General features: G+C 39.7%; 1 protein-coding gene across 2 annotated transcripts in view; it reads right to left on the bottom strand.

The window, feature by feature from the left end:
- Window positions 1-8,150: 8,150 nt before the first annotated feature.
- Window positions 8,151-27,585, bottom strand: part of LOC130909358 (piggyBac transposable element-derived protein 4-like) — a 57,113-nt gene continuing 37,678 nt past the window's right edge. Inside the window, exons 4-5 of one of the 2 annotated variants that reach the window (XM_057825712.1) lie at window positions 13,911-13,951; window positions 13,434-13,616 (exon numbers count right to left, since the gene is read on the bottom strand). In XM_057825712.1, the coding sequence (XP_057681695.1) occupies window positions 13,581-13,616; window positions 13,911-13,951 (77 nt within the window). In that variant the 3' untranslated portion in view covers window positions 13,434-13,580. Of the gene's footprint in view, window positions 13,617-13,910; window positions 13,952-27,585 lie in introns of both variants that reach the window. The other variant, XM_057825711.1, reaches the window with a different exon arrangement.

Raw genomic sequence — 27,585 nt, 5'->3', positions numbered from 1 at the left:
CTTGCCGAATGCAACAAATGTGGCGCTTTGCTCTCGTACGAGAGCAGAAAGACTGGCACCTTGACGCTGAGCAGGCATTTTAAAAATTGTACTGGCCTAAAAGGTATTTGTCAAACATCGTTATTATCATTTGTTTCGGGGGCTGCACCTCTTTGTGCTAAGCAGGACATCGTGGAGTTCGTGCATGGTATTCCTTAAAATGTACTTATTTATTTTGTTTCAGTGCTCCTTAAGGCAGGTTCTTCTTTTGTGTGTTCTGATGCGAGTCATTAAATTAAAGAATGTTATTTAAAAGTATTTTAGTTTATTTTTGTATATGCCGCTGTTCCTCTCCTTGTTAGAGAGGCGCGTAGTGAGCACAATATCCCACACAGAAATATATTTAACAAACCTTTCCAGCGTTATTTCGTTGTGTAAATGAATTTATAATGATCATAAAAATAGGTAGACTATTTAAACATAAAGAAAACTTGTGTTTTTTTCTGCCAACTCGAAGAAATTAAAATAAATGTGCATTGCATTTTGCCATGGAAATGACGCATGAATTATCCACATGATAGAACAGACACACAAATGTAAAAGATAAAATATAAGATATAAATGTATATTAAGTATGCATCTTACAGTATTGTTTAACTGGGAAAATTTGTTACAAAAGACAGGCTTTAATTTGTTATCATGCACATTGCAACCACGCATCGCATCCTCCTCCTGAGTCCTCACAAATAAAACATACATTTTTTTTTGGGGGGGGGGGGGTTACGGGCTCGAGCCTACAAATAAAACGTAAAATTTCGGGGGGGGTTTCGGGCTCGGGCATACAAATAAAAATACTTTGTGAAACGTTTTGCGACTTCTCAAAATAACCGAAGATTATGCTTTTCTGAACGTTCTGCATTGTTAATAAAATGCCAATTAAATATACATAAATCTCATCTCCTTTGTGCTTAGTATGTACATTTCAACATTTGACACTCCGATTGCAATTGATAAGTCAAGAAACAAATGCATTGTTATAGTCTGTGGACCCCCTGAAATAGCCTCGGCCACCCCCTGGCCACCCCAAGGATAAAAGTCTAGCTCCGCCACTGCTCGTAACATCATCAGAATGGTTGAGAACGCTGCAGGGTTGTCTATTTTTTTTTTTTTTAAATATATTATGAACTTCCGGTTTCGATATCGGATGGGGATCGCAATATTTGGCCTTGGTATTACTTGGTATCGGATCGAATCCAAAATCACTGGTATCGCCCATCTCTAATCTCGACTCCTGCTCGTCGGTTTCCGACGAGCAGAGGAGTTGAGATACGGAACGAGAGCAGGAGGGGGGAATTGAGCGGAGTCGAGATACGTAGCGAGAGCAGGAGGGGGGAATTGAACGGCACAGAGTAGATTTTTTTTTGCTCAATATTATTTTCTGTGCTCAAAATCTACAATTGCTCGCTTAAAATCTTTAACTGCTCGCTCAATATAGTTTTTTGTGCTCGAAATCTAGGTTATTTTTGCTCAATTTCCATTATTGCTCGCTCAGAATAGTGTCAGCAACATAACCCCAAAGTTCGAGGCTTTTAGTCGACGACAACTTATGAAAAAGCTCACCGAAGCGGCTGGATATAAGCGGAAACTCTAATCAAATGCTGTTCTAACTATTTTCCCTCACAAGAAGCCTCAACGCGCTCGGATAGCGTGTGAAATGAACGCAATAAAACGGCAAAGACAAACTGCGGGCCGCTCTCTTAAGCAGGCAAGCCGCTCCTGTCGCTACAGCGGTAGGCGAACCTTCTGGCGTACCGGTAGTCACAGAGGAAGCTGATTATTCACCTCTACTGTCAGTTCAGGCAGTAAGTGTGTCTGTTCAGTATTCACCTAATATGAGTAATGCTGCCACTCAAACTGATCCAAACATGTCCGATGCAGCGATACAGTGGCCGGCTGACGCGCGCCAGGCACTTAATATGGACCACCCTTACGTAGCTAAACGTGACTTGGATGTACAAGACATGGGGGACACTCGATCCAGATGACGAATTTAATGAGAACAGCCACGACTCCGATCCTGACTATCACACGTGTGCATCCATAGTTTTATTACCTATAATGAGAGTTTATAATGTCAATAGTCATTGAAGGGAATAGGTACCGTTCTCGCACACACCATATAACTGTTTGCATTAGTCTAACACATTCATTATAGTAAAGCATCTAACCATAGTTTAGGCAGACTTCACTCCATGCCCTTTGACACAGTAAAGTGAATCACCTTATTAGCCCTGTCGGGGCTCATGAAGGGGAATGAAGGAGATGGTAACGTTTCTCATAGGCACAGTATAACTATTTGCATTACTCTAACACACGTAATATAATCAATCAGGGAATAGTATCATTTCTCATATTTACTGCAGGACTGTTTGTATTACTCTAACACACCTAATATAAAATAAATAGCACGTACACCATAGTTTGATGAAAAGAAGCAGAATAGAGGGCATAAAAGATACACAATGCCATCTTATCACAGAACCCCAACACGTCATGAGCAAGATGGACGCACCAACTGTTGCGATCAGTTCTCCTGTGCACTCCAGGACAAAGAGCAGGGTGCTCTGTCCTAAAACAAGTAGCATCGGAGAACATCCTCGCCCAACCAGGATAACAAGTTGGTAGCGCGGGCGCCTTGGACGTCAAGACCTGCTTCGGTCGCCGTGGCAACCACATCCCAGCCACGAAGGATGACGCACGAACTTCACCGCCCAAACCTGCCACAGTGGGATGATCCCAAGACGACACCCAACCACGCATTCGGCCTGGCCCACTCCACCGCAGCGTTCAAAAAGACTGAACATTGAGATAACAACTGTCGCTTCTCGGGAACATTCCTATGTAGCCGTTGTTTTGCCGACCCTGGATCCAGCATTGTCTCTCCGTCATCTGTTTTTGCCTTGTTTTTGACCATTGTCGACGAATAAATTGTCAACCTGTTTTCGGTGAGCCTTCTTCAAACTTTTGGAACATGAAGTTAGTACAAAGGGTTAACACCGGAGTAAGCGCGCAGAGTTTTGGCCCCTCCCGGTTGACTTGCGGGAGCGATCCCAGCGGAACACCATTTCCGTTCCGCTGTTGCTGTTTCCGTGGCTTGGCTCGGGGGGCCCAATTCCTTCATCATGAAAATAAAAATGCACGAATGACAAGGTGTGTTCAAACTTTTGGCCAGTACTGTATGTAAAGCACACGACAGCTGTGGACATAATTATATTGGAATAAGTTTGATCATGCAATAGCTCCCCTTGAAGATCTGCTAACAAAAACCGGAGTGAGTTCTCAACAGCATACACTCTCTCGCTCTATTGTCATTGAGACGCACTTGCATCATACACTTGCATTGTACATTACCAGTTTTGCCCAACTCTTGTCTTTTCAGGCATTTCCTGCTCTGCATTTTGCCTTTGCCGCTCGTCTTGCGAACGACCGACAGTGTGTCCTGCCCTTCACTTTTCCGCTCTGGTTCAAATTAGAAGGGCAGAACCGATGGCATGTTGGGTTAGCTAACGAGTGACACGCTGGAATTTCGGCAGTGGGCCCGGTGACGTCACCGCACTGCGACGTAAACAAGAATGGCGACCTATCACTTAAAATAATTTTACATTAAGAGGGGTTTTAATATAAAATTATCATAACTCATACTTTTATCTTTTAAGAATTACTTGTCTTTAAGATCGAGGATGCCTTTAATGACGAATTGGCTGCCTCCTTCGAGCACAAAACCAAAGTGTCTTTTGAGCTAAAGCACTGTGGCTCTGATAATAGACTGAAACCATAAAATGCCATGATGAGAACAGCCACCGCAACTTTAATAGAGACTGCCCCCCCCAAAGTCAGATCTACGAACAGATGAAATAAAAAAGCTGGCAAAGTTGCATGGGGCTTCTTGCACAAAAATGACCTGCGTGACAGAACTGCAAAAGGTCAAGGGGTGCTCTCCAAAAGCGGCTTGAATTGTGGGTAAGCACAAGAAACAATGATAAAAGACATTTGGGCTAAAGTGATGGCCAACTTGTTAGAAGGTAGGAGTGAGAGACATGGCAAAAAGATTAGATTTTATCTTGATTCTATTTTTAGATTTTTTTTAGACTAATTTGCACATTAGGGACACTTTTCTTCATACAAAACATTCAATGGGGATGATTTTTTTCGTTTCTTTTGCTATATAAAGGATGTGGAAATGTCACCCACTGTGGAATATTCACTTTTTGAAGAAAAGCCAATTTTACTTGCTCAAGCCACAGGAGTTCCGAAGACAATCGGCCATTTCATCAGCAGTGGCGCAACTACACGTTGAGCGGGGCATGCGCCGCATATAGGCGCAAATCGACAGAGGGCACTGTCACTAGAAATCCCCGGATCACTGCCTGTCCTAGTCAAAATTACTCCCAATCACGTTTTTTTTTTTTACTAACACCTAAGAATTGTTCATTAGGAAAGTCAATGGATTGTTGCCAACGCATTTCATTATCAATTTTTGCCGACAGCAGTGAGCAGTCCTTGTTTGTGTGTAATGCGAGGCTTTTCACAAGAGCACCAGTGATTAAAGCAAAAGAGAGAGAGTTCACTGCTCCAGTCAGGTTTAATTGCTTAATAATATTACAAAGTCTCAGGAGTTGGACTGACCTGTGTGTTGTTAGATCCAGTTAGCCTTTGTTAGAGCTGAGCAAGCAAAGCCAATTATATTGTTTGTATTTTTTGTTGATGAGACGTTACCACTTAGCACGGGGCGCTAAGCGAGTTAGCAATTATCATAGACTTCACCATCAGTTGATGAGAGAGCTCCTACAGACATTGCGCCACGCCTTTCGGTAGAGGGCCGGCACAGGCAGAGCATTGTGGTGGCTTGCACTGTGTCTTGTTTTTTTTTTACTTTTAACCAAGAATCTAGACTGTTTTAGGTTCATATCTATAAAAATTCTGGGATTTACACAATTATTTACAAAAATGTTCAATTTAAAAAGCTCTTTGTTTAGTGACGGCCGCCACGTAGGACTACACGATAGCATAACTTTAACTTGAAATATGGATGATAACTGCCTGTTTTTTTTTTTACTTTTACCAAGAATCTAGACTGTTTTAGGTTTATATCTATAGAAATTCTGGGATTTACACATTTATGTACAAGAATTTTCAATTTAAGAATCTTTGCTTAGTGACAGCCGCCAAGTGGGATTACACAATCGCGTAAATTTAGCTTGAAATATTCATGTAAAATGAATTATAAGTGCCCTTTTTTTGCTTTTAACCAAGAATCTAGACTGTTTTTGGTTTGTAGCTATAGAAACTCTGGGATTTACACATTAGCTCTTTTCTTTTCAAAGAGCTCTTTGTTTTGTGACGGCCACCATGTTAGATTTTCTATCTCTACACAATAGCTTAACTTGTGGACCAACTGCCCATTTTGGGGCAAAAAAAATGTAATTTAGACATTTCTGCGTCCATATTTAAAAAACAGCTATGCCACATTTTATTTCATTTAACATTTCAATCTAAAAACTTTCAGTGCAGCACCATGGGGAAACGTGTTGGGTTATGGGCTGCAAGACTGGCTACCTGACCAACAAGGCGGTCAAGCAGGGGCAGGCCACCAAGGGGACCCAGATCACTCTCCACAAATTTCCCAAGGACGATGAGCTGAGGGCCAGGTGACTCAAGAACATACAGAGGAACGAAAACGATGACCCAAGCGCCAAAAGGTACTGCTGCTCCTTGCAGCGTTTTGCCGTGCTGCCTCTGTCTGACAATGAATGACATGAAAAAAATTTATAATGGTAACTGGCTGCCACTGTTACCTTTTCTGTTGTAAAGAAACAACTTCAGTAAGGGGGAAGTGTAAATAAATTAATAAAATTAAGATTTGTTATTTATGAAAAAATTAAGTGTTTGTTGGCTGTCACTGAGTAGCATTTGCGATCGCTAAACAAAAAAATAGCAATATAAATGACCCCCGAGAACGGTCAGATGTAAGGCAACCAGAGGATATAATATATAAGACAGGGCATATGGTTGTAAAGAATAGCTTGTTGAAACAGGAGAATGTCATTGTCAGTGGCGTAAGGCAATGCACACAATAAACAGGTGACGTTAAAAAAGCTACCTCTGGATCAGGTTGGCTCTTTTTCCCGTCTTTTTCATCCCTCAACACCAGTGCCGTGCGGTGAGGTTCATGGTTGGTGAGGCACTGACTCCTTTAGTGTCAGATTTCCAAATATATAAACCAAAAACGGTAGCTTATTCAATTGGCTACTGGTTATTTCATATCTCATCAGCATTCTTCACAAAACACGCACACACGGTACATATTATCGATACGTAAAAGTAAGAAAATAACATGCATTTGCCCCACACCCTCAATGTGTTGGTCATCGCAATTCTATAATTCATGCAACATAAATGAGAGTAAAGAGTGGTGTACAAAGCCACAGAATTCAATTCTGACCTTTAGTGAAATATTCAGTTGTTTTTAAAACTTTTAATTCTGATACTTTAATCAATTTATTACAGATTGCGAAACAAAAAGTGTGAAAAGAAAAACAAAGAATATTTTATTTAAGGCCAAAATTTAGCTTTTAAATATTCTATTGTATTTTTCTTGGTCTAAGCTCTTTTTTTTTTTCTTTTTTTTTTTTTTAAATAAGATTGAAATGAAAACTGTTTGTGCTCTTGCGCCTGTCCTTCACCACAAAAACCGGCATTACTTTGGCATAGGTTTGGTATCAACATTCGTAGGGACGATATAACAGCATAACCTGCATGTAGGTACACTTTTTGCTGGGGACGGGACATTAATTAGACCAAACAGATTGGATGCAGGGGGCAAAGGGCCACATTTCTCATGTATATGAACCTAATTAATTAATAGGCAAAATGATCAATGCAAAATAAATCCTTATCTTCTGATAATAACTTTTACATGCATCAGATGATACACTGTTCGATTCAAATCTTTGTTTTCAAAAAATACTAAAGAAACATTTTGAAAACTTCCTGAATAAATGTCTGGTTTTTATTAGCAAACATAAACATAATGAAAATAATTCACTTAATAATGGTAGGGTCAATTCTATCCTTACAACATATGGATCTATTGAAAGATCTAAATTCTCTATATAACTGAACATTATATCATGCAAAAAGGTAAGGTTGCTTAAAAGTTGGTGGGGACAATTTTAGCATCCTGAAAAGTTGGTAGTGTTATGTCCCTACCGTCCCTATGCAAACCTACGCCCTTTTTGTAAAAGTCCTCCTTATTTTCCTTTACTTTAAAAAAAAAAATCTCTCCGCCTCAATGGAGAGGATTGCTTCAATTAGATCGTTCTGTGTTCTATTTGACAAGCCAGAAAACACAGTGGATGTGTCCAAAAGTCTAGCTAACCTTTCATCTTTCTCAGCAAAACCATGTAATCGTTCTACATATATGCCACGTTTAGAAGAGCTTACACGCTCATCGTTACCACGAAATGTTAACTCCTGTTTAGCTAGGATGCAGGTTGCATTAATGAGGTCTTTCAAATTTTTTTCTTTACCTTACCATTGAGCTTCCGCTGTTCGTCAAAGCCAAATCGATCCTTGAGCTTCCAAAAGTTTTTAAAGCAATCAGGCTTTGAATGTGAGTGGTCGAGCTCTCAAGTTTGCTGAGGCTTCGTCGTAGTTTTTTAATGTCACAATATCTCGTGTTCGTCCAGACATTGGCACAAGTTGAGAAGAAAAGGCAGGGAAAGCAGCAAAGGCGAATTTTTGGAAGGACAGCCACATAGCCAGTCTTTTCGGGTGTACCAGTCCGTTTGAAAAGCGCGAGTTATCTTCTGTCCCGTAGTTTGAAGCAAACCTTCTAGCTCCGGTGTTGTGTTAACCGCGTCCACATTTAACGGAAAGTCCAGTTTCACGTACGCCCCCTTGCAGTGCAGCAGAGTACTATCTGCCGCAGCATGTGCCTTTTCACTGCGGTTTTATGTCCCATCAGCAAAACTAAATATGTCGCTAACAAACATTAAACTTTAAGGGATAAAGACATTAGCCAGAATGTGGAAAATCCGGTCAAATAAACGTATCTGGAAACATTATAACGGCGACATGCAGATGTACGGCAACCAGCACGCTCCAATTCCATGTATCAACCCAGTTTGTTATGGATTGCGCAATCAGAGGCGAGGCTTTACTCGTTGCTGCCGCACCTCTCATTTCATTTCTTTATTTGAACAGGAAATAGGCAAATTCAGCGATTTTGACTATAAAAAATGTTTGAAATGAGTAATGGACAAATATTCATATAAATTTTATGCTATAATTATTTTTTTGTCATGATGACAGGTGAGGCTCTGCCTCACCTGCCTCCCCTGACCGCACGTCACTGCTCGACACTCAATCCATCTCTTTAACTGAAGATTTGTATGTTCTTCAACATCTTTACCAGTGAATTTGGTACCAGCGACATAATTTTCAGACAGAATTGGTGGGTTTAGCTCAGTAAACATCTCGTTCGTACACTATATACATGCATCTAGCATGAGGGACAAACGCGAGCTTGACCTCCCCTAGCAACAGTTGCTAACGTAGGGTGACCAAACTTCCACTTTTGCCCGGACAAGTCCTCTTATCCCGTGCTCTCCGAAGCATCCGGCGGGGTTTCATAAATTTTATGAAAGTGTCCGGTTTTTATGATTTTTCACGGGACCAATTTGAAGAGAATCCCTCCGACCGCTAGGGGGCAGTGCCTGCCTGGGTTGACGTGGCTCTTACTTGTAGGGGCGGGAGAAGGAGTAGATCTTCTTCTTGTTTTTTGTTCGCAGTTTACCCTTTGTTTCATGGGGAATTATCACCATCTACTGACGGTTTGGCGAGAGATCAGACTACAGTAAGGAGTTCAATATGGAGTTCTAAGACGTGGCTCCATACACCTTTCTGTGGGTTTATTTCCTATTAACATCGATCACGTGTCTTCTGTGTACACAGAGATGCAGTATATTGTATGAGTCTTGTAATTGTTCTGCGTTCGTTCCTTTGGTTGAATGTTAGTATTATATTCTAAGTAGCTGTGTTTCTTATGAGTTTTCATTACAAAATACGTATGTAATGGCAACTGTTGACTTCTGTTGGAGATTTGTACTGGCGTAATCTGTAAAATCCCGTTTGGTGTCCCATCGTTGCGCGGCCAATGATTGTAAACTTTTATAGCAAAGTTTGATTTAGCCTCGGCTCCCGGTACTCGCTAATAGGGTAGCTATCAGTGAGCTCAGCTGTTCTAGGCATTATGAGCAATGTAGTTTTGAACTGCTGCATTTGGAAACATACTGGTTGAATAGCTTGTCAGTTTATTTCGGTTATTGTTTCCGTACAATGTAGAACATTGAATGAGAATAAAAATTGAGTGGGAATAACAATTTGTCAACGACAATTGTCGTGATAGTAATTTATAAAAATGTTGAGTTGGCACATAGCCTACTGTGTGTGTGTATTGACTGGACTACATTTCCATGGGTCTGCATAATATATTTATATATATTATTATTATTATTATTTTTACTCATTATTCGTTTTTTTTTTTTTTTTTTTTTAAATTGTTTGATTATTTTTTTAGCAAGAATAAAGCCTGTTGAGTAACCAGTTGAGTAAAAAAATATTTCCATATAGTAAGTATGTAATATATACTATACGGCAATAGGCCTATGTTGTTGTTTTTTTTTTTAATTAAAACTGAAATTTTCTATCCAGACGGAGTAGACACACTTTAATTATATTGAAGTGATATAGGCATCTTTGAGTGAACTTCCAGTAAAATTCAAGTATCTCGAGGCCGGGCCAAGTGTCCTCTTTTTCGGAAATCAAATTATGGTCACCCTAGCAAACGTCATGAATTTTAATGAGCAAAAGTGGCGTGTTGCTTGCGGTACGCTATTTAATCGACTGCAAGCTTGTTCAATTTTTTTTTTTTTTTTTTTCTAATAAAATGTTCCAGGTTTGGGCCCGCAAGAAGGAAAAGAAAATGGGACACAGTCGGCCAAAAACTGCCAGCTTTTAATCACTTTGTCGTAATTTTGGTTGGTGCACTTTATCATTTATTGTGTACATATGTTTGTTGTGAGTCCTTGACTTAGTTACATTTCACACTTCAAGTAAATGAAGAATAAAGCACAGGTTTGGTGTCAAAATGTCAAAAGAGTTGTTTTGATGTTTAATTTTCAAAAACAGACAGTTCACACACTTGATAACATCATCACTGATTGAGAGTGCCTCGGTGCTTTTATGATAACGTCTTTACCATCAAGGCTTCCAACGCAGTTTGGGAAGTTCCATAGCCGCCAGATATCTGCTATGGCTTCCCCGTGGATGGTTGTTGGACATGGCAAAAAATCAGGCAGGAAGGCTGTCCACAATGCTTTGTAGACCTCGGACAAAACGCTGGACACAGTGCTCAACTCCAGTTTGAAGATAGCCGCAAGAGCTTGCCGGCTTCCACCTGAGTCTAGAATTCGTAATGTGACTGCCAGTCTCTGTGCTGCATCAGCAGTCGGACAGACCACCTCCGCAACAGTCTTCTGCATCACCTACAGGCCTAACATTTGTATGATCAACATTTGTTGTTCAAAGTTGATGAGCTGAAGATCCACATTTAAGCGTTCCATCTCCGTTGCTATTGTTTTCTAACCGGAAATAAACTAAAGGAATTCGACGGGTCCCCCAAAACCGTACAAACACAATGCCACACCCCTCTGATGGCTTGGCGGTGAATTACAGCGCAACGCTTTCCCCTGACGCAGAACTTCGAATGTTCATTGATGACGAAGGATGTACGCCAGGGGTGGGCAAACTATTCCACAAAGGGCCGCAGTGGGTGCGGGTTTTTGCTGCAACCCATTAAGAGGACAACTTTTCACCAATCTGCTGTATTACAAGTGCACTCAGTCGATTGCAGTCAGGTGCTTATTTCTGCAGAAACCTTATTGGTTAAACTATCTGTGCTGGGTCTGTTGGAACAAAGACAAGGACCCACTGCGGCCCTTGAGGACCAGTTTGCCCACCCCAGGTCTACGTCGTCACCGCAAAGCAGAAGCATAAATTAGGCTTAAGTGAGCTTTTTAGTAGTGATGGGACGAAATGAGCCGAGGTTCCGAAGCTTGTGTCGAGTAATGGGAGGGGGGTTTCCACGAAGCTTGTAGCGAGGCGCGCTTCATTTCGGCGAAACCCGGAAATGATGACGTGGGAAGCCTCGCCGGCGGCGGCCGGCTGAATCTCGTGAGTGCTTCGGAAGTGATCCGACGTTTGGCGCATATTGCAAAAACAGGACAGACTACGGTATAAATTGGTTGCAAAACGCAATGGCGATCGCCTGTTATCTCACATTTTGTGGATTTCGGGCTCCTGTACTTGTTACATCTGTGCGCAGCAGTGCAACCGGTGCAATCTTTTTTCGAGCCTTGTCCTTTGCTTGTGATGGAACCTGCGCGAAAAGAGCGATCCTCCCCTGTATGGGAACATTTTGATTTGATTGCTTTCAATAAGGTAAGGGAGAAAAAGTACTTTAATATAAATGTGAGTGTGTGTGTGTACCTATCTGAACCAAACATCAACAGAATGAACAATCCATTAGTGTACTGGGAGGCACAAAAGAATACCTACCCAAATTTATATAAACTGGCACTCACACATTTCTCTGCACCCCAGCTTCATTTGTGCCTTGTGAAAGAATATTTTCTAAAGCTGGTGAAATATTTTCCAAAAAAAAAAGAAACTGTTTAAAGCCAGCCACTGTGGGAAAGCTATTATTTCTAAATAAAAATGAATAACAAATTACCTTTAGCACTTGTTGTATTTTGTTCACATACTAAATTACTAACACAAGCACATTCATATGTCTTAAGCCATTGAATTCTTAACAATGTTGACCTCTTGGGCTTCTAGACCACTTGATGGCGCCATAGGGTAAATGAAGCACCATGAAGCTTTGCTACATGTGCAAACCAATTGGCTGCAAAGCTTCATTGCTTCATGAGGCTTCATTTGGCCATCACTACTTTTTAGGTTTTTTTTTCTCCCCTTTTTTTAACAGGTCCTGTCTACACTGCACATTTATAATGACTTAATCAGATATTTTTTCTTAAATCAAGTCAAATATTGTTCTCTATCTTGTTTCATCCAGCGAGGAAACACCATGGATGCATCTAACCATCACAGTGACCTCTCAGTGAAGCGGAAGAAGGTAGATTAAATTGATTCTGCTACTTCGACCGCAGATCTTGTGCCAAACTCCCGATTTTATCAACGCTGGAATAGACTCAATCGACAGGAAACTGTCAATTAGAAATTCTACAAGTGGAGAAAAAAAACTTAAAAAGAAAGCCCCATTTTCATGCAGCACGAAGTAAATGAGATGAAGTTCAAAAATGCTACGCTGAAAGCAACCATCGAGTCTACGACAACTATGCTTGAAGCATTAAAAAAAAAAAAAAAAAAAAAGCGAGATAATGAATGAAACGATACAATAAAGAAGCATGAGTGACAATTTTTTCAGGCATCAAAGAAGGCAGGCGGGACAAAGATGAAACTTTGGAGTTTATGGTATCATCCCATCAGCTGCTAAAAGAAACAGTGGATTCAATTACATTTTTAAATTTGCACCGCCTTGGAAAGATTAGAGGAACTAGACTGCATCCTACCTAAATCCTAGCAGACTTCGTAGCTAATAAGAATACGCTTTGGAATGAATGATCAATTTCCTTGTGAAATCAACAAAATATGAGAAATCCTCTACTCAAAATTGAAAAAAGTCCAGAGCCAATGGGAAGCTAGCTACAACCACAGTCGATGGACGTCTGTATCGAGATTCTGAGATCACTCCATGGCTCTTCTGACGGATAAGTACTCTCAAAACAGTAACACCAAAAAAATGTTAGATTGTGCGTTTTTTTTTTTTGGTTTTTTTTTGTAAACATCAGAACACTAAACAATTGAATGTTATATTTGCAGTAGCACAACACTTTTCAATAACAATTGAATGCTATGCTTACATTGTGGATGACAGCCAAAGTGTCCTGCTAATGATCTGAAGGGTACCACCTGTTATGTTACAGTGGTGTTCCCTGTTCTGATCGGTGCATAGCTGTAGTTCTTTCGACTCTGGGAGCGGTTGGCCGAGTAAGTGAGCTGGGTTTATTGATTAGGCAAGGAGGGAGTGGGTGTCACTTGACCTGTGGGCATTCACAGAGAGGCTGGCTGGGTCAACGGAGATGATGGAGATCTTGTCAGTCTTTCCATCATTTTTAGAAGCAGCTGGGTTGTAGCTTGTTGCTGCCTGAACAAGTTCTTATAACGCTCACTGGCCTCCTCCTGCATCTGCAATAAATTTGATAACTCTGCAGTGTCATGGGCTTGTCGGGCACTGTCGGCGTCATCCATCCTTTTCAGCAGTGCCTCCAGACTAAGGTCTGTGTTAAGGGACAGGCGCTTCCTTTTCCTGCTGGTGGAACCAGGAATAGCCAATCGTGTTGTATGTGTACCATGTCCATGCAAACTGGTGCTGGTGGTTGTTGTACCACCTTCCTTCACGCCAGCACTGACTTCTGAGGAGGATGGAGTTCCTGTATATAAAAACAACCATTTGGTAATTAGAAAAAACATGTAGAGCTCTGGCGAACTAAAAGTGTCAAAGGCAAAATTGTGTAGGCAATAAATTTGAAACATGAAAAAGAACAACATCCAAAGCACTTATATGAGATGAAAAACCTTTTACTCCGAGTCGGATTTCACAGTAAGATTATAATGGGCCACTACCGGCTGTAAAGAATTATGCCTCGGATCATGTTTTTTGTTTTACAAAATGCTGATCGTCACATGTGTTCAAACACACGAGAAGTAAACAAAGTGTCCTTTACCGTTTCCTTCTGTTGTGGACTCATCCTGGTCACTTGTCTCACTGTTAAGGGAATCGACAGTGTATTTGAGATTAGATGTGGGTCTTGTAGACACACGACTTATGAGCAGAACAGAATTTGTTTGTTTGATCCATATTACCAGGGGTGCACATAATTTTTTTGCCCAGGTTCTCAGAGGAGGACCTGGAGATGTGATTTGGTCCTCATTGAGCTTGAGAGCCGACCCGCCTGATGCGATAAATTTATGACAAGCTTTACTTAGAGCCAATTAACTTTAATTAATTATATTAACAATTAATGCTTGATTAACATCAACTGGCACAACAAAATTGCCATTACTTTGAAGTGAAACGCAAAGAAATAAACATAAAAGCACCAATTCAAAATAAAGGGCATTATGCGGCTCCCACATTAACTCCTAGCCTTTTTAAAAGTGGGATGTCCTCCTCATAAGACCTCATTGAACGTGCATGTTTAGCTTTGTAAAATGTGAGCAAAAACACGTTTGTCAGTGCATGTCGCTGTTCATTACCTTTATTCCGCCACATGTCCATAGGGCGAGTGGGGTCCTGTTTGACATCGATAGTTTGCTTAATTGCCACATGCTCTGTTTTTTTCGTGCTTTTCAAAGTTTGGATGGCTGAAATTCTTTGACCCTACATAAAATGCGCTGCTCTTATCGGCGACATTGGGATTCTCACGGCACATTTTGTACCGCATTTCCGTGCGAGCATCATTTGCTTCTAGCCATGGTACCTCCTGTAGCCACTTTTCAGCAAAAGTCCTTTTTTTCGGGAGCTCCGGTGACGTCTCTGTCGTCTGTCTGTCTTTTGACGGGGGTGGGGGTACACGGAAGTAATTACTCAGTGTGACCTGCCTCTTCGACATTTTGAGAAGTTATTTTCTCGTGTCCGCCGCAAATACAGTGGTCAGCCATCGGTACGCAAAAGCGTATGGAAGCCGTTGAGGGCCAGCGCGTTTGTCTACGTCCAGTACGCATGCGCGCATGCGGACCACTTATGTGCACCCCTGCATATTACAGTTCGGAGCACGTTCACATTTATAAAACAAAGCTGACTATCTGAGAAAAAGAGCTCTGATGACGCAAAACAATGCTTTTAACTCATTTCAGTCTGGATTTCAGCCACACAACAGCACCGAGATCGTGTTTATCAAAGTCCTAAATTATATCCGTCGGAAAATTGATGCAGGCAAATCATCTGTTCTGCTACCATTGGATCTCAGACCCGCATTTGACACGGTTGATCACAACATACTACTCAGTTGATTGGAACAGTGGGTAAAGCTCACTGACACTGATCTTCAGTGGTTCTCATCTAATTTACATGATAGGGATTTATTTGTGTCAGTCGGAAACCGTGAGTCGGAATGAACCAAATTCACATGTGGGGTTCCTCAGGGGTCCATTCTTGGACCACTTTATTTTACCATCTACATTATATGCTTCCCCTAGCTCAGATCATGGAACAGTATGACATCTCCTATCACACCTATGCAGATGACACACAACTGCTAATTTCTGTGTCCCCACATTTTTATTATTATTCGTCCCTTAGTCTCCTTGAGTAAATGCATTCATCCAATCAATGAATGGATGTGCCAGAATGTTCTCCACCTAAATGTGGTTGAAGATAGTGGTGATCATTTTTGGGGCAGAAAAGGAAAGGTCAAAGATCAGCAAGCGCTTTGGCACGATGTCACTTAAAGCTACAAATTAAGTCAGAAATCTTGGCGTATTTATTGACTCCGACCGTAAATTTGACAGCCATCTTAAGTTACTCACTCAATCTGTGTAACGTATGGTGTGACGTAGCTGTGTCTTGTACAAGGGAAAACTGAGTGGCATGCCTGAAAAAATGGAACTGAACTAGTTTATTGTCAATATTTTTGAAAAGACTATTTTTCAATGTTACATTTTGAATATTTTTTCATTTTTATTACTATTATTTTATTCCTAATTAATCTTTACAATTTGAATATATATATATGTGTGTGTTTGAGAGGCTTGATTGTATGTGTATACTTTTTATAAGGTGATGGGTGCCATACCTAACCTCACAAAGAGATATCCTCCAAGCCCTTTTTGTGTTAACCCTTGAGAGTCGAAGGACGCGCCGGCGCGTCCTCAGCGCACGTCGTCTTTGAAGCGCCCTCACGTTTTAATTACGTCACCCACATGCCGTTGGTTGGTCTCGTTTTAAAGTGCGGAAGTTGCGGTTTACTCTCGTTATTATTTGAAGTCAATCAACCAACTAGAATGTGAGATATTGTCATTTTAGTTTTATAGTTTTATTGTCCTCTCAAAAAAACATTAAAACGCTGCATGGATATTTGTTTATGTCTATATTTCCATCATTTCTTGTCCTTTTTCAAAACAGAAGCTCCATGAAAAAAACACAAATCAAACGAACCCTTTCGAAGTCACAGTGGAAGCACAAAATGCGTTTTTTTTTAAAATAAATATAACTGCCGTGCGAGGTTCTACCGAACGAGAGGGAGGAGTGTTCTGAAGCAGCGAGATGGCGAGCGACGGCCGTTTGGATCGAGCAGCGACTTTGTGTGACTTTGACAATGAACGGAAAACTAAATTTAGCGCAAGCAATTGTGCGTTTTGATCAACTTGAGGAAGAGGATGGTCCAAATTCGTCATCATCGTCTTCTTCGGAAGAGTCCTCGAGTGAAGATAGTGACGGATTTGAACACGTGGGTGACGCAATCGACGAGCAGAGGTAAGCCAACTCACTCTTTTTTTTTATGCTGAAAAAGTTTGTTTTGAAAGTTTCTTTTGATATTGCAAGACAAAGTTAATTTTGATGCAATATAAGTGTGTGTTTGTGTATATAATAATAACATGTGCATATCAGATCAAAGTCGTACGTGCACTGTGGGTATCCCAGGCAGGAATGTATAATTTGTGGTGCTCTTCTTTCTATATGAAGATTAGGGATGTAGCACATATTCAGCTATGGTATTCTTTCTATTGTCATACATATAGATTTCCATTATTATTTATTGCTGTATATATATTTTATTTCATACTTTATTATTTTCATAAATACTGACTTTTTTTTTCATGTACATTTATAGTGACAATGAAAGTAAAGTGAAATGAAAATGGAAGGGTGGAAAGAGGACCGACACCCCATGGAAGTGTGAGCTGTGTGATGTAGCCCTGTGTCTAATTCCAGGACGAAACTGCTTTTCGGAGTGGCAAGCCTGAAAAAAATTTAACTTGTTTATTGTAAATATTTTTGAAAATACTTTTTTTCCCAATGTTATATATATATATTTTTCCCCCACAATCAGTCTTCTCAATTTGTGTATATAAATGTGTGTTCAAGAAGCTTGATTGTGTGTACATAGTTTTCATCAGGCGATGGGCCGCAATACCTAAACTCATAAAGAGATGGCCTCTAATCACTTTTTGTGTTAGATGGTATGTATTTTTTCACTGTTTTTCACTGTTTGGTCTGCTGTATATAACCTGTTTTGACTAGAGCATGTATAAAGGCAAAAAACGCCTATGGCTATACCTGTTGTTTATGTTGAATTGTCAAATATAAGACTATTTATTCTAATTTGTTTTGGTTGAATGTTCATCCTAACATGTTGAATAAATATTACAAAGTTTCAAAACGGTTCGTTACGCATGTTTGGTTGTCAATTGGACATCAATATCAAAAATTTTGACAAAACGATTTTGGAATTTTTGGTCTTTTTGGGCCCAAAATGATGATTTATAATTGGTCAGTGAAGGAAACAACAGTTTGGACATGAAATTCAAGGTGTCACAAAAAAGGGACCAAACCAGGCCATCGTAAACAATTCCTTCTTTGAAATATAAAGGCAACTTCAAAGGCATGCAAAATCAGACAAAATAGGCCCAGACCTTAAAGGGTTAAATGGTGTGTGTGTGTATATATACATATGTTAGGGCTATCAAACGATTAACCCGTGGGTGTTATTTGTCCATTTTTTGGCTTTTTTCGTTTTTTTCTGTGTTTAAAAGGAAAAAAAGCATATGAAAAAATACACTAGGGAGCTGATATTTCCTGCAGGATACTAAATCATGTAGAAGTTTGAAATGGCACCATCCGGGAATTTCTAACTTATTGCAAACAGGCTGGGAAGATTTGCACTAAACTCTTGTTATTTTGCCATTTTTTGGCTCATTGACTCCCATTATAAATCATGATTTTTGATATGCTGTAAACCTGATGTGTTATAATGCATTTTCCGTGATTATTGATGCAATCGCTTCTTTGGCGAGTCAAAAACATGCAAAAAGAGGAATTTGTGTGTTGTCACCCAAAAGTCACTAGTTGGAGCCATAGGCCAATACATGAATTTGCTTGCGAAACTCAATACAGATTTGTAAAAAAAATAATGCGATAAAAACGGTTGGCATTACAAAAAAATTGGTGTTTATGTGTCTGAGCTCACTTTCAGTCTATTTGGGCATGCATATTTGCAATTTTGCACGTGTGCACGAGACAATAAACCGGTACTTCCCGGAAATGCAAAAAAAAAAAAAAAAAAAAAAAAAAACACGTGTTTATTGTTGTCGTTTGAATTTCAACTCTTATTGGTTGGGTGTTTGAATTTCTTTACTCTCATTGGTTCTGGGCATTTTTGGAGTCTTTGTTCTCGCGAGGATCACCATTTTGCATTTCTTCCAACACAACTGTGATCGATGGCGGCGAGAAGTATTTCACTGCAGAACACGATTCGGATGGTGTTAGAAAATCCTGATTCCGACGACGACCTTCGTTCGGACGCTTCTTCGGAGAGCCCAGAAGACATTGAAGAAATTCTTCCGGACTTTCGATGCCGGAGGAGGACGACTTTGATGACGAGAAATGGGAAATGGTTGACAACATAATGACGTAGATGAAAGCGGGGAGCAGAAGGCGGGGGCACGGACTTTACCACGTTGAGGCGAATGACGAAAATGACGGCGATCGAGGCGATGATGAAAGTGAGTAAGCACATGTTTTGCATATCAAAGTTTGTCTTGTAAAAGCTGATCAAAGATCAAAAAAGACACAAGACGGATATATACATTCAACATACTGTACATACTGTATGTTTATTATAACAATAAATCCACAAAATGGCATTAACATTATTAACATTCTTTCTGATAAAGGGATCCACGGATAGAAAGACTTGTAATTCTTAAAAGATAAATGATAGTACAAGTTATGGCAATTTTATATTAAAACCCCTCTTAATGCTTTCGTTTTAATAAAATTTGTAAACTTTTCAATAAAAAAAAAACTAGCAGCTTGCCATTGTTGACGTCGCCGAGCTCCCTGTCGTTCTTCCAGTGTCTTTAACTACGTAAAGTAGTGATTGAAATACACCACAAGGTATCAATGGCGAGTTTTAAATTAATTAGAGATCTAAACCAACGAGTGCATTTTGTCCCTCGACTGACGCTGTAGTTTCCAGGTTCATTGTGCCCCACGTTCATTTGAGTGTTGCTTCACAACGTGCGAGACCTCTAATAGTTTGTATATTGTGACTAAATATTGCAATCCAGTTTATTTGTTGAGCTAAACGAAATGTTTGAATAGAGTTTGACCAAAGTCTGAGTAAGTTTTATGTGGATTTTGCATAGCTATGTCTTTTTATTGGGAATGCCAGTTCTCTTTGTATTGAGCGCTTTTCTTTTTGTGAACATTATTTTTTTGAGAGAGAGGAATATTATCTTTGTTCTGCTTTCACTAAATGATAATTATGTTTGTTGTGAAGGAGTTGCCGAAGCTTATGCCAATAAACAGCCCGGCCCAATGAACGCCTGTGTCCACGCGCCTTCCTCAGCCTCTTAGCTCTCAATGTGCAAACGACTGCGTCATTGTAATCTGTTTGAGGCAATGGATTAGTGGGTGATTCCGCGCATGCGTTAAATGCGTCAAATATTTTAACGTGATTAATTATAAAAATTACTGCCCGTTAACGCGATAAATTTGACAGCACTAATATATATTAGTATGTATATACATACTAAGGGTGTAACGGTACATGTATTTGTATTGAACCGTTTCGGTTCGGGGTCCTCGGTTCGGAACAGAGGCGTACCGAACGAGTTTCTAACGTAATGTAAGTTTGTAACCCTTACTTTTCGAGGCTGTGAGTCGATCAGGTTACAGTTTCTTTGTGTAGATATTTACTCCGTCTTCTCTACTATAATGAGGACCAACACGGTAGGACAGTTAAGAAACGTCAATGGCGCGACAACGTGGCCGCCGCGAGATCACAGTGAAACGCGGGCGTTAAAGTCAGTCAGACAATGCACACCAGTCGCAGTGCGGCCGCGTGTTAGACGCGTCCCAGAAGCGGCTCAACGCAACGCACGAGAACGGCAGAGTTGATTATTTGACGCGAGACGCGGCCCTCCTGCGTCAATACTACAACCGGTAGCTAGGATCGGGCCGGAAGTCACTCGTGTAATAATACGGCGGATCCAGTCGATTTTCAAACTAATATGCAATCGTAACCTACTTTTTGAGTCCATCAGATCTCTTGAGTGGTATATCGGGGCACAGTTGACTTGTCTTCGTTGATTTTCTGCTGTCTTCTCTGCTATAATGATAACCAACACGGCCCCGTGTTCAATACAAAATCCTCCTACCACAACAAAACAAGTAGGAACTAATATTCACATAGGAGCTAAAGTTATACAACATAAAATATACAATATAAATGAATACTACATCACATTTGTAAAATATAAACACATAATAAAATAAATAATAGCCCATTTAAATAAAATAAATTGGAAATGAGCTAAAACACCTGTAATTAAATAAAAATAATACACACATCCTGCTTACACAATTAAATTTATTAATTTCTGTGTGGCGCTTTAACTTGAGAAAATCCACCAATACAGGTTTTGAAAACCGTTCATAAGAAAAAAAATGTTTCATTGAGGCATTGCATTTGTAAAAAAAAAAAAAAAATTAAAATCTTTGTCATTGGGATTGCTTTTCTCTTTAGCACAGGACTTCTTTTTTCCTCTTTCTTTCAGAAAGAAAGCTGACCAATACGCGGGGTCTGAAAGGCAAATTGTTGTTGGATTATCTTTAAATACCTGCTACTTTTTGAGCAGAATTCTAGCTTTGTATAGGTTAATGTTCCTATTGTTGAAAGCACAAAAGTGTGTAATAAACAACTAGCACATTTATATTTTGCATTTTGTTTTCTTACTGTACCGAAAATGAACCAAACCGTGACCTCAAAACCGAGGTACGTACCGAACCGAGATTTTTGTGTACCGTTACACCCCTAATACATATATACAGTGCCTTGCAAAAGTATTCGGCCCCCTTGAACCTTGCAACCTTTCGCCACATTTCAGGCTTCAAACATAAAGATATAAAATTTTAATTTTTTGTCAAGAATCAACAACAAGTGGGACAATCGTGAAGTGCAACAAAATTTATTGGATAATTTAAACTTTTTTAACAAATAAAAAACTGAAAAGTGGGGCGTGCAATATTATTCGGCCCCCTTGCGCTAATACTTTGTAGCGCCACCTTTTGCTCCAGTTACAGCTGCAAGTCGCTTGGGGTATGTTTCTATCAGTTTTGCACATCGAGAGCCTGCCATTCTTGCCCATTCTTCCTTGCAAAACAGCTCGAGCTCAGTGAGGTTGGATGGAGAGTGTTTGTGAACAGCAGTCTTCAGCTCTTTCCACAGATTCTCGATTGGATTCAGGTCTGGACTTTGACTTGGCCACTCTAACACCTGGATACGTTTATTTTTTAACCATTCCATTGTAGATTTGGCTTTATGTTTTGGATCATTGTCCTGTTGGAAGATAAATCTCCATCCCAGTCTCAGGTCTTGTGCAGATACCAACAGGTTTTCTTCCAGAATGTTCCTGTATTTGGCTGCATCCATCTTCCCGTCAATTTTAACCACCAAGAAAAGCAGGCCCATAACAGGCCCATAAAGCAGGCCCAAACCATGATCCTGCCACCACCATGTTTGACAGTGGGGATGGTGTGTTCAGGGTGATGACCTGTGTTGCTTTTACGCCAAACATATCGTTTTGCATTGTGGCCAAAAAGTTCAATTTTGGTTTCATCTGACCGGAGCACATTCTTCCACATGTTTGGTGTGTCTCCCAGGTGGCTTGTGGCAAACTTTAAACGAGACTTTTTATGGATATCTTTGAGAAATGGCTTTCTTCTTGCCACTCTTCCATAAAGGCCAGATTTGTGCAGTGTACGACTGATTGTTGTCCTATGGACAGACTCTCCCACCTCAGCTGTAGATCTCTGCAGTTAATCCAGAGTGATCATGGGCCTCTTGGCTGCATCTCTGATCAGTTTTCTCCTTGTTTGAGAAGAAAGTTTGGAAGGATGGCCGGGTCTTGGTAGATTTGCAGTGGTCTGATGCTCCTTCCATTTCAATATGATGGCTTGCACAGTGCTCCTTGAGATGTTTAAAGCTTGGGAAATCTTTTTGTATCCAAATCCGGCTTTAAACTTCTCCTCAACAGTATCTCAGACCTGCCTGGTGTGTTCCTTGGTTTTCATAATGCTCTCTGCACTTTAAACAGAACCCTGAGACTATCACAGAGCAGGTGCCTTTATACGGAGAATTGATTACACACAGGTGGATTCTATTTATCATCATCGGTCATTTAAGACAACATTGGATCATTCAGAGATCCTCACTGAACTTCTGGAATGAGTTTGCTGCACTGAAAGTAAAGGGGCCGAATAATATTGCACGCCCCACTTTTCAGTTTTTTATTTGTTAAAAAAGTTTAAATTATCCAATAAATGTTGTTCCACTTCACGATTGTGTCCCACTTGTTGTTGATTCTTGACAAAAAAATTAAATTTCATATCTTTATGTTTGAAGCCTGAAATGTGGCGAAAGGTTGCAAGATTCAAGGGGGCCGAATACTTTTGCAAGGCACTGTATATGTATGTGTATATATATATATATATATATATATATATATATATATATATACACATATACTTTTGCAAGGCACTGTATATGTATGTGTATATATATATATATATATATATATATACATACATATACTTTTGCAAGGCACTGTATATGTATGTGTATATATATATATATATATATATGTATATATACAGTGCCTTGCAAAAGTATTCGGCCCCCTTGAATCTTGCAACCTTTCGCCACATTTCAGGCTTCAAACATAAAGATATGAAATTTAATTTTTTTGCTAAGAATCAACAATAAGTGGGACACCATCGTGAAGTGGAACAACATTTATTGGATAATTTAAACTTTTTTAACAAATAAAAAACTGAAAAGTGGGGCGTGCAATATTATTCGGCCCCTTTACTTTCAGTGCAGCAAACTCACTCCAGAAGTTCAGTGAGGATCTCTGTATGATCCAATGTTGTCCTAAATGACCGATGATGATAAATAGAATCCAAATGTGTGTAATCAAGTCTCCGTATAAATGCACCTGCTCTGTGATAGTCTCAGGGTTCTGTTTAAAGTGCAGAGAGCATTATGAAAACCAAGGAACACACCAGGCAGGTCCGAGATACTGTTGTGGAGAGGTTTAAAGCCGGATTTGGATACAAAAAGATTTCCCAAGCTTTAAACATCTTAAGGAGCACTGTGCAAGCCATCATATTGAAATGGAAGGAGCATCAGACCACTGCAAATCTACCAAGACCCGGCCGTCCTTCCAAACTTTCTTCTCAAACAAGGAGAAAACTGATCAGAGATGCAGCCAAGAGGCCCATGATCACTCTGGATGAACTGCAGAGATCTACAGCTGAGGTGGGAGAGTCTGTCCATAGGACAACAATCAGTCGTACACTGCACAAATCTGGCCTTTATGGAAGAGTGGCAAGAAGAAAGCCATTTCTCAAAGATATCCATAAAAATTCTCGTTTAAAGTTTGCCACAAGCCACCTGGGAGACACACCAAACATGTGGAAGAAAGTGCTCTGGTCAGATGAAACCAAAATTGAACTTTTTGGCCACAATGCAAAACGATATGTTTGGCGTAAAAGCAACACAGCTCATCACCCTGAACACACCATCCCCACTGTCAAACATGGTGGTGGCAGCATCATGGTTTGGGCCTGCTTTTCTTCAGCAGGGACAGGGAAGATGGTTAAAATTGACGGGAAGATGGATGCAGCCAAATACAGGAACATTCTGGAAGAAAACCTGTTGGTATCTGCACAAGACCTGAGACTGGGACGGAGATTTATCTTCCAACAGGACAATGATCCAAAACATAAAGCCAAATCTACAATGGAATGGTTCAAAAATAAATGTATCCAGGTGTTAGAATGACCAAATCAAAGTCCAGACCTGAATCCAATCGAGAATCTGTGGAAAGAGCTGAAGACTGCATTTCACAAACACTCTCCATCCAACCTCACTGAGCTCGAGCTGTTTTGCAAGGAAGAACGGGCAAGAATGTCAGTCTCTCGATGTGCAAAACTGATAGAAACATACCCCAAGCGACTTGCAGCTGTAATTGGAGCAAAAGGTGGCGCTACAAAGTATTAACGCAAGGGGGCCGAATAATATTGCACGCCCCACTTTTCAGTTTTTTATTTGTTAAAAAAGTTTAAATTATCCAATAAATTTTGTTCCACTTCACGATTGTGTCCCACTTGTTGTTGATTCTTGACAAAAAAATTAAAATTTTATATCTTTATGTTTGAAGCCTGAAATGTGGCGAAAGGTTGCAAGGTTCAAGGGGGCCGAATACTTTTGCAAGGCACTGTATATATATGTATTAGGGCTGTCAAAATTATCGCGTTAACGGGCGTTAATTAATTTTTAAAATTAATCACGTTAAAATATTTGACGCAATTAACGCACCCGCTGGCATATTGCCTCAAACATTACAATGAGGCCATGTATGGACATTAAGAGTGAAGAGAATGCCACCGGCCGCTTGGGGGCAGCGCCGTTCCATACTCATGTTATGTCTTCTAAACGTGGGAGAATTAGTAGTTGTGAGACGTTTATGCTGTATTCACAATGCAATGCAAATTGCTATTTGTGCTCCACACATATTTCGGTAAGTTTTCTTTCTTTTAGTGGCAATTATGTGTCTCTTGTTTTATTTTTGGGTAAGATATGTACAGATACAGTGGGGAGAACAAGTATTTGATACACTGCCAATGGGTTTTCCCATTCAAATAATTGTTCTCCCCCCTGGATATGTTATACAGTAAAGGCGAGTGGACACAGGCGCGCCGTTTATTGGCATAAGCTTCTCCTTCACAACAAATATAAGTATCGTTTAGTGAAACCACAACAAAAATAATATTCCTATCTCTCAAAAAAAAAAGTTCTCAAAAAGAAAAGCACTTTAGTCTGTAATAATGAGGCCCTATTCTGACACACAGTTAAACAACAATGCTAAATAAACTGGCATTCCATATCAATTTAGCTATGCAAAATACATGTAAAACTTTTCACTCTATTTTGATTATTGATATTTTTATTCTTATTATTATATTAACTCTACTTTTGATTGAAAATTTTACAAATTTTATTAAAACGAAAACATGAAGAGGGGTTTTAATATAAAATTACTATAACTTGTTACTATAACATTTATCGTTTAAGAACTACAAGTCTTTCTAACCGTGGATCACTTTAACAGAAAGAATGTTAATAATGCCATTTGTGGATTTATTGTTACAATAAACAAATACAGTACTGATGTATGTATACATCCGTCATGTGTCTTATCTTTCCATTCCAACAATAATTTACATAAAAATATGGCATATTTTAGAGATGGTTTGAATTGCGATTAATTGCGATTAATTACGATTAATTAATTTTTAAGCTGTAATTAACTCGATTAAAAATTTTAATCGTTTGACAGCCCTAATATGTATACATATATATAATATATATAGCGGAAAACATTCAGGTGACTTGAAGTTCTGAGACCCCCAATTTGGCCAAATTTCACAATTGTCCAATATGCATGTGTGATACATCATTGGAAAGCTTAAAATTAGGGCTGTCAAATTTATCGCGTTAACGGGCGGTAATTAATTTTCTTAATCACGTTAAAATATTTGACGCATTAAACGCGCATGCCCCGCTCAGACAGATTACAATGAAAGCACAGTGTCATGTCCACTTGTTACTTGTGTTTTGTCATCCTCTGCTGGCGCTTGGGTGCGACTGATTTTATGAGTTTCAGCACGCTCTGCTGACGTGATTACATGTCGACGCGAACTCATACCAATACAGTGCTATACAAACCAGCTAAAGTCTGCATCCAGTATTCAGTGGCAGTTGTGAGTTGCATTCTTTCTTTGTATATATTCATGACCATTGTGTAATTACTGGTGATGGACATTTTATTTTGTTTGCATATATGGTGCAATGTAGTTACATTATTTGTTGCTTGTGAGCTAATTGGCTAGTGCTACCGCTCAAATGGACAAGTGTGTATACTTTGTGTTATTTTGTGACTTGTGCAAGTTACTGACACAATGTTTATTATTTTCAGTTTTACAATAATCAGAAACATGCTCCTGTCAAGAGAATTGATGACTACAGTAAAGCCCATTCAACTTTGCCTCAACGTCTGATTCCTCTTTGGAGCTTCTGTTGTTCGCTGTCAATTTGTGTACTCACACACATTATGGACAGAATACAGAGCAAAAATAATATTCGTATCTCTAAAAAATAATGTTCACAAAAAGAAAAGCGATTCTATCTGTATTAATGAGGCTCAGACTTTGGACAAACTATTCAAACATTTCGTTTAGCTGTCGTTTAGCTTGACAAAAACACTGGATGGCAATATTCAGTCACAATATACAAACGATCAGAGGTCTCGTACGTTGTGAAGCCAGCACTCAAATGATGTACAATGGATGGACAAGTAAACAGGGAACTACGGCGTCGGTCGAGGGACAAAACACACTCATTGGCTTGATTTCTAAGTAAAACTCGCCATTCACACCTTGTGGTGTATTTCAATCACTACTTACGTAGTTAAAGTGCTTGTGACACGAAAAAGCATGTTTATTTCATAATACACGCGGTATTTTATGCTCCTGAATGATATGGTCCGCTTGGATGTGTGTGGAAGCGATCGCTATATTTATTTAGTTTTTTGAATCCCGCGCCAGGAAAATGAGTGACTTCCGGCTTCGGTCTCGCATTGAGGAGGAGGGCGCTGTGACGTGTACGGTAGAAGACGTCCTCTTCACGCTACAGTGTACTGTTGTGTATGAGGACGAAGGATTCAGCTGATTTTGCGGATTAATACTTTTATTTTTTGAATCACGCCAGCCAAACGGCTGCAGAAAAATCATTCTTTATGCGGGAGAGGCGTATGCGCCTTTTTGGAGTTTCAAAAGGTTCCCATTCACCGTGGATATTTACTGTGGGACCATTGGACTTACAAAGAAGTGAGTAAACATCTTGTTTTGTATTATGTCAAATACGAATACAGTGATTACAAAGTAAACACTATAAAATTCCTTTAAATAAAGGACTACTTACGTTTGATCATTGATAGGCATGTAAAAAGCTATCCTCACGCTCATTAGCAGTTAGCTGTTAGCACGTTAGCTACACAACAATTCCAGCCACCCTCCTCCAGGGAACGAACTGTAAATTGCTCTCCGCCGGG

The sequence above is a fragment of the Corythoichthys intestinalis genome, chromosome 21 (assembly GCF_030265065.1).
Source record: "Corythoichthys intestinalis isolate RoL2023-P3 chromosome 21, ASM3026506v1, whole genome shotgun sequence".
NCBI classification, from domain to species: domain Eukaryota; kingdom Metazoa; phylum Chordata; class Actinopteri; order Syngnathiformes; family Syngnathidae; genus Corythoichthys; species Corythoichthys intestinalis.
This window is presented reverse-complemented; position numbering and strand designations above follow the sequence as displayed.